The sequence below is a fragment of the Notolepis coatsorum genome, assembly GCF_963971535.1.
Source record: "Notolepis coatsorum genome assembly, chromosome: 6".
Classification (NCBI taxonomy): Eukaryota; Metazoa; Chordata; class Actinopteri; order Aulopiformes; family Paralepididae; genus Notolepis; species Notolepis coatsorum.
In genome coordinates, this window is record NC_140170.1 from 61,406,278 (window position 1) to 61,419,366 (window position 13,089).

Consider the following 13,089-nt stretch of genomic DNA (forward strand, 5'->3'; position numbering starts at 1 on the left):
AGTAATGGCTTTGCTTGTCCAAATGACAATACTGACCAAATTCAGATTTCTTTTTCTCTTGTCCATTTATTTTGTTTGCTTTCTAATTTAAAATACATTTTGAAACCGTCTGTACACAGTAGGCTATGTGTGCTAGCAGAACTAGACTCCAGTCACAAGTCACAGTGCACATATGTGGTGGTTTGTCCACCAAAAAAGCGCCAAAAGATCGAAAATAAACTAGCAGAGCCAGAACTGTTCAACTCCTCTGGAGCCACAGCCAGCAGAGAAGCCGGTTTACTTTAGCTTTTAAACCAGCTGCAGCCTGAGAACTGGAGTGTGAGGGGATGTAACACTAAAGATGGCGGCAATGACAAAGAATTGCTGCAAAATAAACATACATCTGTTGTTAAAAAAAAAATTTTTTTTTTTTTTTTTTATACTTATAACAATTCGATAATTATCGATATCGAGAAATAAAATAAAATTATCATATCGTTATCGCGATATGATTTTTTTCCATATCGCCCAGCCCTACGTGCAATAGTGCGCCGTTTCCGACTAAACTAATGAGGGGGGGGGGGGGGGGGGGGGTGGTGGAGGGACACGGGTCCCCGGTTGGAAACACAGCCCGTGTTCTGGTCTAGTTCTGTCCGTGAAGCACCAGAGAGTCCTTCTTTGGGGAGACCCAGGGGGGCTGGGCCGAGCGCCGGGGGGGGGGGGAGGGGCTGTCAGACCGTGGCTCTGATGACGCGGCTGGGCCTGGAGCTGCGGTGCACTTTAGTGTGTTTGGACAAATGGTCGCTGCGAGCGAACTTCTTCTCACACAGTGAGCACTCGTAGGGCTTGATTCCAGAGTGGGAGCGCCGGTGCCGGGACAGCTCGTCTGACCGGGAAAACCTGGGAACACGGGAGCACACGTCTGGGGCTTAATGTTCAGTTGTTACAAATTGTATTATCATCATACAGGCTACAAGCACAAGTACGGTACAACGAAAAGAAGTCTGGCATATCCAACCCGAGTGCAAATGTAACAGTAAAGTTCAATAGTAATATACAATGTACAGGTGATTAAATTGGGTATAAAATATATAAATTAGTACTACCGAGTGTACTAATGAGACCAGGCCCATTGCAAGTTGCTGTCCTCTGTCGTCTACTCTAGTCTAAGCCACCCTAGGTTGTCAAAATGTGCAGGGATAAGGTGGGTTTTGTGAGTAAGGCCAAGCAGTAGTCTGACCAGTTTGTTTTGTGATGTTTGTAGCCTTGTTTTAAGGGCCTTTGAGGTGCTTTGGTACCATGAGGTAGGGCTGGGCGATATAACAATAACGATAAATATCGCGATATATTTTAATAATCGATATCGAATATCGAAATTAAAAAAAAAATCGAAAAATCGTTTTTTTTTTTTTTTTTACCTGCAACAGGGCAGTTTTAAAACCAGAGACAGTGGACAGACTTGTCTTTCTTGCCTGCAACTTAAAGTAATGGCTTTGCTTGTCCAAATGACAATACTGACCAAATTCAGATTTCTTTTTCTCTTGTCCATTTATTTTGTTTGCTTTCTAATTTAAAATACATTTTGAAACCGTCTGTACACAGTAGGCTATGTGTGCTAGCAGAACTAGACTCCAGTCACGAGTCACAGTGCACATGTGCGGTGGTTTGTCCACCAAAAAAGCGCCAAAAGATCGAAAATAAACTAGCAGAGCCAGAACTGTTCAACTCCTCTGGAGCCACAGCCAGCAGAGAAGCCGGTTTACTTTAGCTTTTAAACCAGCTGCAGCCTGAGAACTGGAGTGTGAGGGGATGTAACACTAAAGATGGCGGCAATGACAAAGAATTGCTGCAAAATAAACATACATATGTTGTTTAAAAAAAAAAAAATGTTTTTTTCTTTTTTTTTAAATTTTTTTTATACTTATAACAATACGATAATTATCGATATCGAGAAATAAAATAAAATTATCATATCGTTATCGCGATATGATTTTTTTCCATATCGCCCAGCCCTACCATGAGGTGCAAGCATAGTCGTAGTAGCCTTGAATGAGTGCTCGTGCCAGAGTCTTCAGGGTATTCTTGTTTACCAGAGAGGAGATCCGGTACAAGAATCGTGTTCATTGGTTGACTTTTTTTTATTACATTGGTTGCCATTTTGTCACAGGAAAGATTTGCCTCTAGGATGGAGCCCAGGTATGTAATTTCATCTTTCCTTGTGACAATATTGTCTCCCACTGTAACAGAGAAGCCGTTGGCCTTGCTGAGTTTGTTATTTAATCCAAAGAGAATGGATTCTGTTTTACCCAGGTGTAATGATAGTTTGTTGTCAGCGAGCCAGGTGCAGATTCTACCGAGTTCAGAGCTGAGGGCTTTTTCAACCTGCAACTTGTCCCTGTCAGAGACCAGCAGGGCTGAGTCATCCGCGGACAGGAACAAGTTGCAGTCACAAGCTGATGACATGTCATTTGCATAAATTAGGAACAGTAAAGGTCCTAATATGCTTCCTTGTGGAACACCACATTTCACTGGGAGGGGGGGGGGGCACTGGGCAGTGTACCGTTCACCTCCACCATCTCTTCTCTCCCCTCCAGGTAGGATTGCATCCAGCTCACTGATGTTCCCCTTGTCACCTTGTGTTCCATGTAGGGCTGACCTTCGAATTTTTTTTTGGCAATCGAAGCTTCGGGGCCGAGCTTCGATTTTAATTCGAAGCTTCGAATTATTTTTTTTTATAATACTTTTTTTTTCCTTTATCTTATGTTGTGGGACTTGTACAGCACTTTGGTAAACTTTGTTGTTTTTAAATGTGCTCTATAAATAAAGTGGATTGGATTAATGAATTAAGTAGCCCCTTTCGTGACTGTGACACAGCCAACACGGCTGTGTGATTTAATTCAAGGTGGATCGCTGTTGTCGTTTGAACAACTTCAGATTTCATGGGAACTACCAATCCCCCAAATCAAGAATGTTTAAGATGAATGAAGTAAGATTTTGATTATTTGAAATATGGCCTGTGTAGACTAAACTATGCACAGAATTATGTCAGTCTACAAGGTCCGGCAATGTAGACCTTGTAGACTCCACTACAGACCAATTATCAGTGAATGTTCATGCATTTTTAAGAAGGGCTACTTCCACAAAAAAACAAAGAACTCACCAAAACATCTCAGTAGCACCTTATCTAAATGTTCTATTTCATATATGGAGATTCATATTTATTTTTGTATTGCATGCATTTCTACATTTTATTTCTTATTTTGTTTATTCATCCCAGTATCTTTCTTTCTTATGTGTGGAATTCTACAAGGCATTTACATTCACATTTACATTTAGTCATTTAGCTGACGCTTTTATCCAAATCGACTTATAAGTTCTGTACGACAGGTCATCAGGAAGGATACAACTCTATCAGCTGAGTAACAATATTCATCAAAGTGTTGCGTGTTACAGTGTAGGTTAGTTTATTAGGACAAGTGCATGACAGTAAGGTTAATTAGGGTTAGATTTTTTTTATTTTATTTCAGATAATGGTTGAAGAAGTGCGTCTTTAGTCGACGGCGAAAGATTGGACGGGATTCGGCTGTCCTAACTGGGATGGGTAGTTAATTCCACCATTGTGGGGCAAGGACTGAGAATAGGCGTGTAGGTGGTGTATATGTGTTTGAGGATGATATCCTTCAAACAGGCAATATAGTGATGATATAATTTGGGCAGTGCTGAGCTGGGTTACTTTCCTCCAGTGTATTTGTCCCCCGGCCCCACCCAATGGCCCCATGCACACACACACACACACACACCGAAGTAAAACAAAAATTAAAAAAAAAAGTTGGAAATAAATTTTTTTTTTGAAAAAGAATATTTTTTTTTTTTTATAAACTTTGATTTTTTTTTTAATGTTCGAAGCTTGTGCCATCGAACGAAGCTTCGAAGCTTCGAAGTATTTAAGACAGCCCTAGTTCCATGTGGTCGTTCAAATAGAGAAGGCATGTGTCAGTGGAATGGGATGTTCTGAAGCCAGATTGGAATTCGTAGATGAGCTTTTTTTCCGCCAGGTATTTTTCGACCGGTTTGTGGACTATTTTTTTCCATAACTTTCGAGATGGAGGTAAGAATAGAAGCCGGGCGGTAGTTGCCTGGGTCTAATTTGCTGCCTTTTTTGTGCAGGGGAGTCACTCTCACAATTTAGAAATCTTTGGGGACATGTCTCTGTTTTATGGAGAGGTTTATTATGTGGGTGACGACTGGGGTGATGGTGGCTGCCGAGTCGCTGAGGAATTTGGAGGGGATATTGTCATGGCCAGTGGCCTTGTTAGGTTGGAGGGCACTCAGTTGTTTTGAACACCTCATCCGTTTTTACCATTTCTAGTTTGAAATCATCTTTGCGAACCCCTATGTTTTTGTAGTAGGCTAGGATGTGTTCTACTCCAAAATGCCCAGAGTGGGAGGGTAGTTTATTAACCAGTGTTGTGGCTATGTTTGTAAAGAATATCTAATGGAAATGGTCTGTGTTTAGTAAAAGTGATGAATCGGAACACTGTATCAGTCAATACTTAGTAAGTAGTAAGTGGTATTATTCTGTTTGTTAAAATAGTAGCTCTACATTCCGACAGCCATCACTGATAGTGTGTTTGGTCAGGAACATGGGTCTCCTAGTGCCTCTGCTCTGCAGTAAACACAAAATGCATTGCCCATTTTAACCAATCAGGAGATAGAACTCCAGGAAGCGATACCAGAATATTTATTTTCTGTTTACAGCAGAGCGGAGGGACTGGGAGATCCATGTTACCGACCAAACACTCTATATCAGTGATGGCTGTCGGAATGTAGAGCTATTTAACAAGTATTTTTACAAGAGAATATCACTTACAGCACCTTTAAGAAGCATTTAGACTATGTTTAACCTTAATCCTATCGTTCTGTGGTGAGAACATGTGATAACGGGACATGTGTTCTGTGACTGGGGGAGGCTGAACTCTCGAGTCAAAGAACACGTTGGCCAAGTTAAATGTGCTGCAGACACTATTTCCTCAACTATTTTTTAACTGTAGTAGAGCCCAACTCGAGGAAAGTTGATGAAATGGATGAGGAAATAGTGTCTAGAACAAGAGGTCTGCTCTCCTCTGGGGGGCGGAGGCTGAGCTCTCGACAGAACGATAGGATTAACACATTAACTGCCACGGAGTTTGATCATCTTATACCATTCTCTGCCAGCACTGTAAGTCTATGGAGATGTTCACCTTCTTTGCAGGGCTATAACTTTTTAAATTGTATTGCTAAATTGACATTACTATGGCCCATTCAACATCGATTATCTATCGTTCAGGATGTAGGAACGTTTTACTTTTTCATTCACACATTCATACTAAAATACCGTCCAGAGTATAAATATGTTTTTATCGTTTTCTGCAGTAATTCCTAGAATGTGAGATATAGGCAAAAATGCATATATACATTATCAAATGCTGTTTGTTGCCGATCCATGCTATATTAAAAATTTCAACTGTACATGGTCCTAAACGTTATGACTGATCATGCGCGGGTGAACGGAGGGGGGGGAGGGGTCGTTTATAATTCCGTGATCGTCGTTGAATGCTTTATGTGGTATGGGTGATATATTGATCAGAGCAGTTTGCATGGATAATAATAAACACTCACGCTGAAAGTCACGGCAGCCTCCTCTTACCGTTGGGCGATGAGACTGGAGCAAAAAGATCCCAGTTATTTGATGGGGATCGAGTCAATCCATTTCCGGTTTGTATAATAATAATAACAGCTCATCATGTCGATTATTCATGTCGATTATTGAGTTATGGCAGCAATCCATATCCACGGCGTGTGTCTACAGTCCCGCAACGATATGCGAGTGGCCGGACATATTTAGGAGACGTACCGATATCCAACCGGCCATTTCCGGTTTGGCAACTCGCCGATCATCCACCAGGTGGCAGTATTGAAGCGTTGCAGAGTTGTGCAGAGTTCCACTGCATCAGACAAGGCTCCGTGAGGGAAATATGAATAACATGGCGAAAATATGAAATATGATCTCAATAACGTCGTACACCGTGGATTGGCAGAATTCGCATGAACTTGAAACACGTCGTACAACGTGAATGGCGCAAGATGTGTTAAGGTTGAAATCAGTGATGTACCCTCTTGTATTGGTCTTGAAAAAATGGTGCAGACGCTCGACGCATCCGTACGTTAAAATCTGAAATGTTCCCACGTTTGCCTTTTTACTAGGGATGGGACTTTCTAGCAAAAGTGATATTCGCTGGTATCGAATATTGAATATTTTTGTTTCCGTTTGAATTCAGTTAAAATGTTCAGTTTCAGTTAAATTCAGTTATTCTTTTTAATAGAATGGATAATTAAAATCAAAGGGCATTGCACATAAATAGGCACTTCTATCAACCGGTTTTAATAAACAAACAGAAACAGTAGCATGTGCAACTTTTAGATCAATTAGGCTATGAAAATTAGGCTGCCTCTAAATATAAAAAGGAATGAAATAAGAATGGTTTGCTTAAAAAACAAATAAAATATTATAATTATTTTTTAGATTTTAGATTTTCTGACATGAAAATCGAATGTAGATATGGGATCGAATATTCGAATTTTCGAATATTTGGTCCCATCCCTACTTTTTACCGTCGACAGTGACACCACTCTATCGATCACAGCACACGTACCTCCACCCGCAGTCCGGCCAGCTACACGTGTACGGCTTCTCTCCCGTGTGTCTGCGGAAGTGGGCTTTCAGGTGGCTGCTCTTAGTGTACATCTTCTCACAGCCCGGGTGAGAGCACTTGTGGACCCTCAGCGTCTCGGTAGGGGCCACCCTGGGCACCCGAGGGGCCACGGCTTTCACCAGGCCCCCCCCTACCGCCGTCACCCCGGTGACCTCCAGAGTCCTCATGGTGATGGGAAACGGGGCGATCCTCACGTACTTCTGGTCGACGCCCAGGATCTCGCCGTTTGCGTTTATCGACACGAGGGTGGCGCCGCCGCCGTGCACCTGCGAGGCCAGCAGGGTGAAATTGTGCCCCGCGGCGCCCTGGAGCCCCACGACCAGGTGGGCTAGCCGCAGACCGCCGGGAGCCCCGAGGGTAGAGCCCGTCTGGGCCTGAGGCGAGGCCAGGGGCAGGGACTGGAGCTGGAGGACCAGCGGAGTGCCATGCAGGAGCAGTGACCGGTGAGCCGAAGCGTTGGGGGGAGAAGGCGCCGACGGGGGGGTGGGACGGGCCGGAGGAGGAGGGGAGGGAGGCGCCGGGGGCCTGGGGCTGTGCTTTGGGTTCTGAGGGCTGTGCGGGCGGGGGCTGTGCTTTGGGTCCCGAGGGCTGTTCGGACGAGGGGAAGGCAGAGGGGCGGCACCGGTCCCAGAGTCACTGTGTGTCTCTGGGGAGGAGGAGGAGGAGGAGGGCGCCTCGGCGGAGCTGCACGGGGAGGGAGAGGGCTCCTCTTTGGGGCAGAGTAGCCCCTCTCGGACCACCTCCATCTTCTCCCTCAGGAACTCCTCGATGTCCTCCAGGGTGGGGGAGAAGGGGGAGGGCAGCCGGAGAGGGAATTCAGGAAACCGGGAGTCCTGGTCCCCGTCCCCCTCCTCCCTGCCCGGCTCGAGGAAGATGTGCAGACACCCCCCTACGTCGTCTTGACCGTCCTCGTCCTCCTCCTCGTCCTCCTCTCCGGGGCTGGAGCCGATCCGAGCCGCCAGGTCCCCGGCCTCGGGACTGTAACAGGAGGCCGAGCTGCCTCCCTCGCTGCCCGCTCCCTCGTCGCCCAGGCCCAGGGAGAACAGGCTGCTGCTGTCCTTAAACAAGTCATTCTCAGATATCAGTGTTCTGCTGCTAATAGACACCATTGATCCAGTCCAGATACAGAGGAGAGGCCCCCGGGGACGCAGCTACACAGGAATCGGATGACCTGCCAAGATAACGTGGGCGTAGTTGTTACAGTAGGAACACCAGCGAGGAGCAAAAGAGCTTCAAGAAGGATTCATGCAAAGCACTGTTTACTAGGGGTGGGGGGGGAAATCGATACGTAGTAGTATCGCGATACTTTGCATGGCGATACTGTATCGATACAGGGACGCCAAGTATTGACATTTAATTATTCATTAAAAAAAATTCTTTTTGTATAAGGAAGTTGCATTGTTCATTTCAATACCTGTAATAGTACAGTAGTCCACACACACGCACATGTGTGCATTCAGTTAAGTTGGAATATGACTGTAATACAAACAGTTCCGTTTGTCAGGTACATGCAACACAGATTACAGTGTTTACATCTGTCTGCTTGAGAAAATACCATGTTCTGCAATAAGAATTATTGAAGTGAGATGAACAGACTGAACTTTATTTTATTAGATAAAACATGTTGACAGTTTTACTTTGCAGTTGAAAAAAATTATAAATAAAAATAATAATAATAATAATAAATAACGCAAAATATCGCACTATATTTAGTATCGCGATAGTATCGTATCGTGAGGTCTCTGGCGATTCCCACCCCTACTGTTTACATTTTTTTTTTTTTATCTATTTTTTCTCCCCCTTTTTCCGTATTTTTCTCCCATCCCAATTTAGTCGTTATGCCAATTCCCTTCCTGGTCGTTGCGCACATTTCCCCCCCACTTGCCGGCCTAGGGAGGGTTGAAGACTATATCACATGTCTCCTCCGATACATGCGGAGTCAGCCAGCCGCTTCTTTTCACCTGGCAGCGAGGACTCTCACTGGGGGAGTGTAACGCGTGGGAGGATCACACTACTTCCCCCAGATCTTTTCCCTGCTGAACAGGCGCCCCAACCGACCAGTAGGAGTCGCTGTTTACAACGACCCCACCGGCTTCCCACCCGCTAACACTGCCAATCGTGTTAGTATGGACGACCGACCAAGCCGGAGGTACCGCTGACAGCTGGATTCGATACCAGAGTCTGCGGTGGTAGGCGAGCGCTTAGTCCGCTGCGCTACCCAGCCGCACCCCACTGTTTACATTATTATCGGAAATTATGTTAAATCTATAGGGCGGAAGGAAGGACACAAGTCGTTCTGAATGTTAATAAGTATGTAGCCTACGCTGAAAACACATGAAAGAAATAATTATTGCTTAAAGCTTTCATCATCTGCAGTGGTGGTTCTCAGTGAGGGGTCCAGGAGGACCCCCCAATGCCCCCATGGGGTTCTTGTCTTGAGGAGGTTGCAGACAAATGGAGACTAGTTTAACATCACTATTTGATTCACGGTAAGTTATAATTTGAGAATATACAAGAGTATGACTACTACTACAAATCATCACATCACAGTATAGACAGTTCCTGGACATTATCTAACAACAAATATACCATCTTCTCAGATCTCCCCAAGACCAAAATATCTAATCAAATGGGGTCCACGACCTGTTGTTGTGTATCAATTTGGGGTTCCTTCCTGGGTCGAGATTGATTGATTGATTGAAAATTGTATTAACAGATTGCAGAATGGGTACAATACAGTACAGCTCAATACACACAATTGTTAAGGGGATGCAGACCAGAGAAAGACTTTCGTCTTGTTTACATCAGGGTCCCCCATTTTCAATTCATCATAAAGGACCACTGGGGGGGGGTGTGTGATCGTCTCGCACATGGTCAGATAGCAACACAACGTTGCAGCGGCAGGAGGCCGGATACTTTACATCATTCTGCCTCAACAACGCGCTTCATCATGGTAAACACACATCCCACATGACGACGCGCCCACGGCCATATGGCCAGGGAAACAACCCGAGAGGGATAGGGGAGAAGAGAGGGATATAGAGAGAGATAAGCACACAACAACAGTGGTGTTTGTGTTCTAGCCGCTGTTGCCGCACGGGCGGGCGGTAAAGGCGCGGCGTGGCAGCAGCGCGGCCACCTGACTACAACGCGCCTCGACACAGGAATCCAGCAGCGAGTCTCAAGTTCGGTTGGGTCACACACATTTTCTATTTATACTTTTATCTACCTCTCCCGCGGCACCAAAGGGGCAAATAACACCGCATCACGTTCACCTACCGTCTGTACTTTGGGAATACGCCGAGAGTGTCGGGAATCGTCCGTTTGTTTTTCCCCCGTCGTGTTGTTATTATCGCTGCAGAAAGGGATCCCGTCCTTGCCACGGTTCCATGTTGGCATTCTTTTCTGAGAGGCGCGACACGTGACTCCCGCATCGCTGTACACTCCGGAGGCGGGACCCTGTTCCGGCCCTCTGATTGGCGCGGCCGGCGGAGGCTCGCCCCGGAGAGAGGCCGCTGATTGGTTTCCGCTCGATAAATTCTGTTTTCCCATGTGTTGTGGAAACAAAAAGTCACCGCCGTGCAGCACGTCGTCGTTGAACAAGATCGGATGTGTTTGTTGCTAATGGCTATTTAAGTCGTGTGTTCGTACCACGATGTACAAAGTCGAGGACTAGATAGCGCCGTTGTTTGTTGTTTTTCCAAGAAAACCCAGATTGTCAAAAAGGCTTTTAGACGGTAAACGCCACGGCAACAACAACAATGCCAGCTCATGATCTGATTGATTGATTGAAAACTTTATTAACAGATTGCAGAATGGGTACAATACAGTACAGCTCAATACACACAATTGTTAATAAGGGGATGCAGACCAGAGAAAGACTTCCGTCTTGTTTACATCAGGGCCCCCCTCAGTTCATGATCTGATTGATTGATTGAACATTTTATTAACAGATTGCAGAATGGGTACAGTACAGTACAGCTCAATACACACAATTGTTAAGGGGATGCAGACCAGAGAAAGACTTTTGTCTTGTTTACATCAGGGTACCCCATTTTCAATTCATCATAACATACATAGGGCGGCTGAGTGGGCAGTGGGCAAGGCGCTCGCCACTGACGCAGGAGGTGCTGGGTTCGAGCCCAGCTCTCGGCGTTGCTACCGGCTTGGCTGGTCGTCATACTAACACAATTAGCAGTATTAGAGGGCGGGAAGCTGGTGGGTGGGGATCGGACGTTGTGGACAGCGACTAGGTCGGTTGGGTGACGCCTGTACAGCAGAAACAGGAAGTATCGGGGGCAACTCCTCGGAGTCCTCGCCACTGAGAGATCGAGCTGCTGCGATGAAAAGATGCGACATGCTACCTCCTCGTGTACCGGAGGGGACACGTGATGCAAGGCTTGGTCCTCACTGCAGCCGACCAGTGGGAGGCATAGTCTATATCAACATTCAAGACAGGGGAGGGGAGAATTGGAATCACCAAATTGGGATGGGAGGAAAATAGGAGAAAAAGTGGATAAAAAAAAAAAAAACATATATGACATACATGACATTGACATACAGATAGACAGTACTGCTACATCTATACATTTATGATTTATGACATACCAGATTTACAAATACAGTACTGTTTGTGATACAAAAATAGTCTAAAACACTTGACGAAGAAACTACATTGGAGGAGGTTGGGTAGGTGGGGTGGAGGGGGGGGGGGGACTGTACATTGGAGGTGGTCTATGGCCTACTGTGCCAAACAACTACACCACCGGTCAAAACATTGGTTACAATTAATTAGACGTTTAAGGCAAATCGTGGATGGGTTCAATGGTTAAATACAAAAAAACTGTCTGTTTTGCAGCACAGAGGCAGAGAAAAACGACATTGCATTGATAATTTGAAATAAGGCCTATTGCCATCTCATCAATTTCTTATTTGTCAAATTATTCAAATCAGATGGTAAAATAAGCAGAAAATAGTCGATATGTATTATTGATAGTATTAGTGAGCCACCAGTTGTTGCCCACCTCACACAGTCCTGGGGGGTCTCATTGAATCGCCCTCCTGAGGTTTCTTCCTTTTTTTTACTCCTATGAATTTTGTTTTTGTGAGAGTCTTCCCAGTGGTGGACGAAGTACACAGTTCCTCTAAGACCTCTAAGTTAAGGAAAAGTAGAAATACCCAGATAAAATAGTACTCTGGTGAAAGTAAAAGCCCTCCATTAAAAATTCGACTCAAGTAAAAATAGAGAAGTATTTGGTATTGAATGTACTTAGGTATCAAAAGGAAAGGTACTCGTTCTACATGGTGTTTGTGTATGCAGTGCTTGGGAGTGTTCAACCCTCAAACCATTGACCTCTGAGTGTTATGTTAAAGTGGTATGTGGTCCAGTCATGCTGGTTCTGATTACACACACACACACACACACAGACACACACTGTATTTGAACAGGAAGGAGGGCTTTGTGGTGTGAATCCAGTGTTTCTTTGAAGGTGCTCTTGGATATAGGGGAGCCAGTTGAAAAAAATAAGGAAGTTCCAGGCACTCTTCATGTATATAAAAAAGCTTTAATAAATCGCTTAGTTCATTATAGAACCATTAAAAAACATGGGCGGCCGGGTAGCGCAGCGGACTAAGCGTCTGTCTACCACCACAGAGCCAGTGGGATCGAATCCAGCCGTGGTGCTTCCGGGTTGGCCGACCGTCCATACTAACACAATTGGCAATGTTAGCGGGTGGGAAAACCCGGCGAGGGTGGGTCCTGGTCGTTGTAAACAGCGACTCCTACAGTTCGGTCAGGGCGCCTGCACAGCAAGGGAAGAATCTGGGAGAGGTAGTGTGACCTTCCACACGTTACACTCTCCCAGTGAGAGTCCGCGCTGCCAGGTGAAGAGAAGCGGTTGATTGGCTACACATGTGTCGGAGGAAGCATGTGATAGTCTCCGCCCTCCCGGACCGACGGTAGGGGGTAGAGTGCGCAACGACCAGGAAGGGGATTAGGAATTGGCATAACGACTAACATTGGGATGGGAGAAAAACGGAAAAAGAAAGGGGAAAAAGAGAATACAAAAAATTAATAAAAAAAACCAACATGTTTCGGCCTCTCTATCGGCCTTCTTCAGGGCATACAAACAAACAAATGGGTGAACTGAGCTATATTCGAGGTGGAGGCTGTGCTAATTGCTAGGTGAGCAAGGTGTGAGCACCTAGTCAGCCTGAGGTCTAGCTGTCACAATTGTATATGCCTCTAGACTCCAGAGGTATGTATATTTGTATATCTTGTATGTCATAAATGTCTGGATGTAACAGTATCTGTATGTCATGTAGTATGTCATAAATGTCATGATTAATTGAAAATGGG

General features: G+C 45.1%; 1 protein-coding gene across 1 annotated transcript; it reads right to left on the bottom strand.

Annotated features, from left to right (window-relative positions):
* Positions 1–710: 710 nt before the first annotated feature.
* LOC311229506 (uncharacterized protein) lies at positions 711–10,123 on the bottom strand (the record flags this gene model as incomplete). The annotated part of the gene is made up of 3 exons (XM_084315583.1): positions 10,011–10,123; positions 6,672–7,902; positions 711–879 (listed from the first exon to the last, which is right to left on the bottom strand). The coding sequence occupies exons 2-3, from the start codon at positions 7,838–7,840 to the stop codon at positions 711–713; spliced, it is 1,338 nt and encodes a 445-aa protein (XP_084171709.1). The 5' UTR covers positions 7,841–7,902; positions 10,011–10,123.
* Between the last annotated feature and the right edge of the window lie 2,966 nt (positions 10,124–13,089).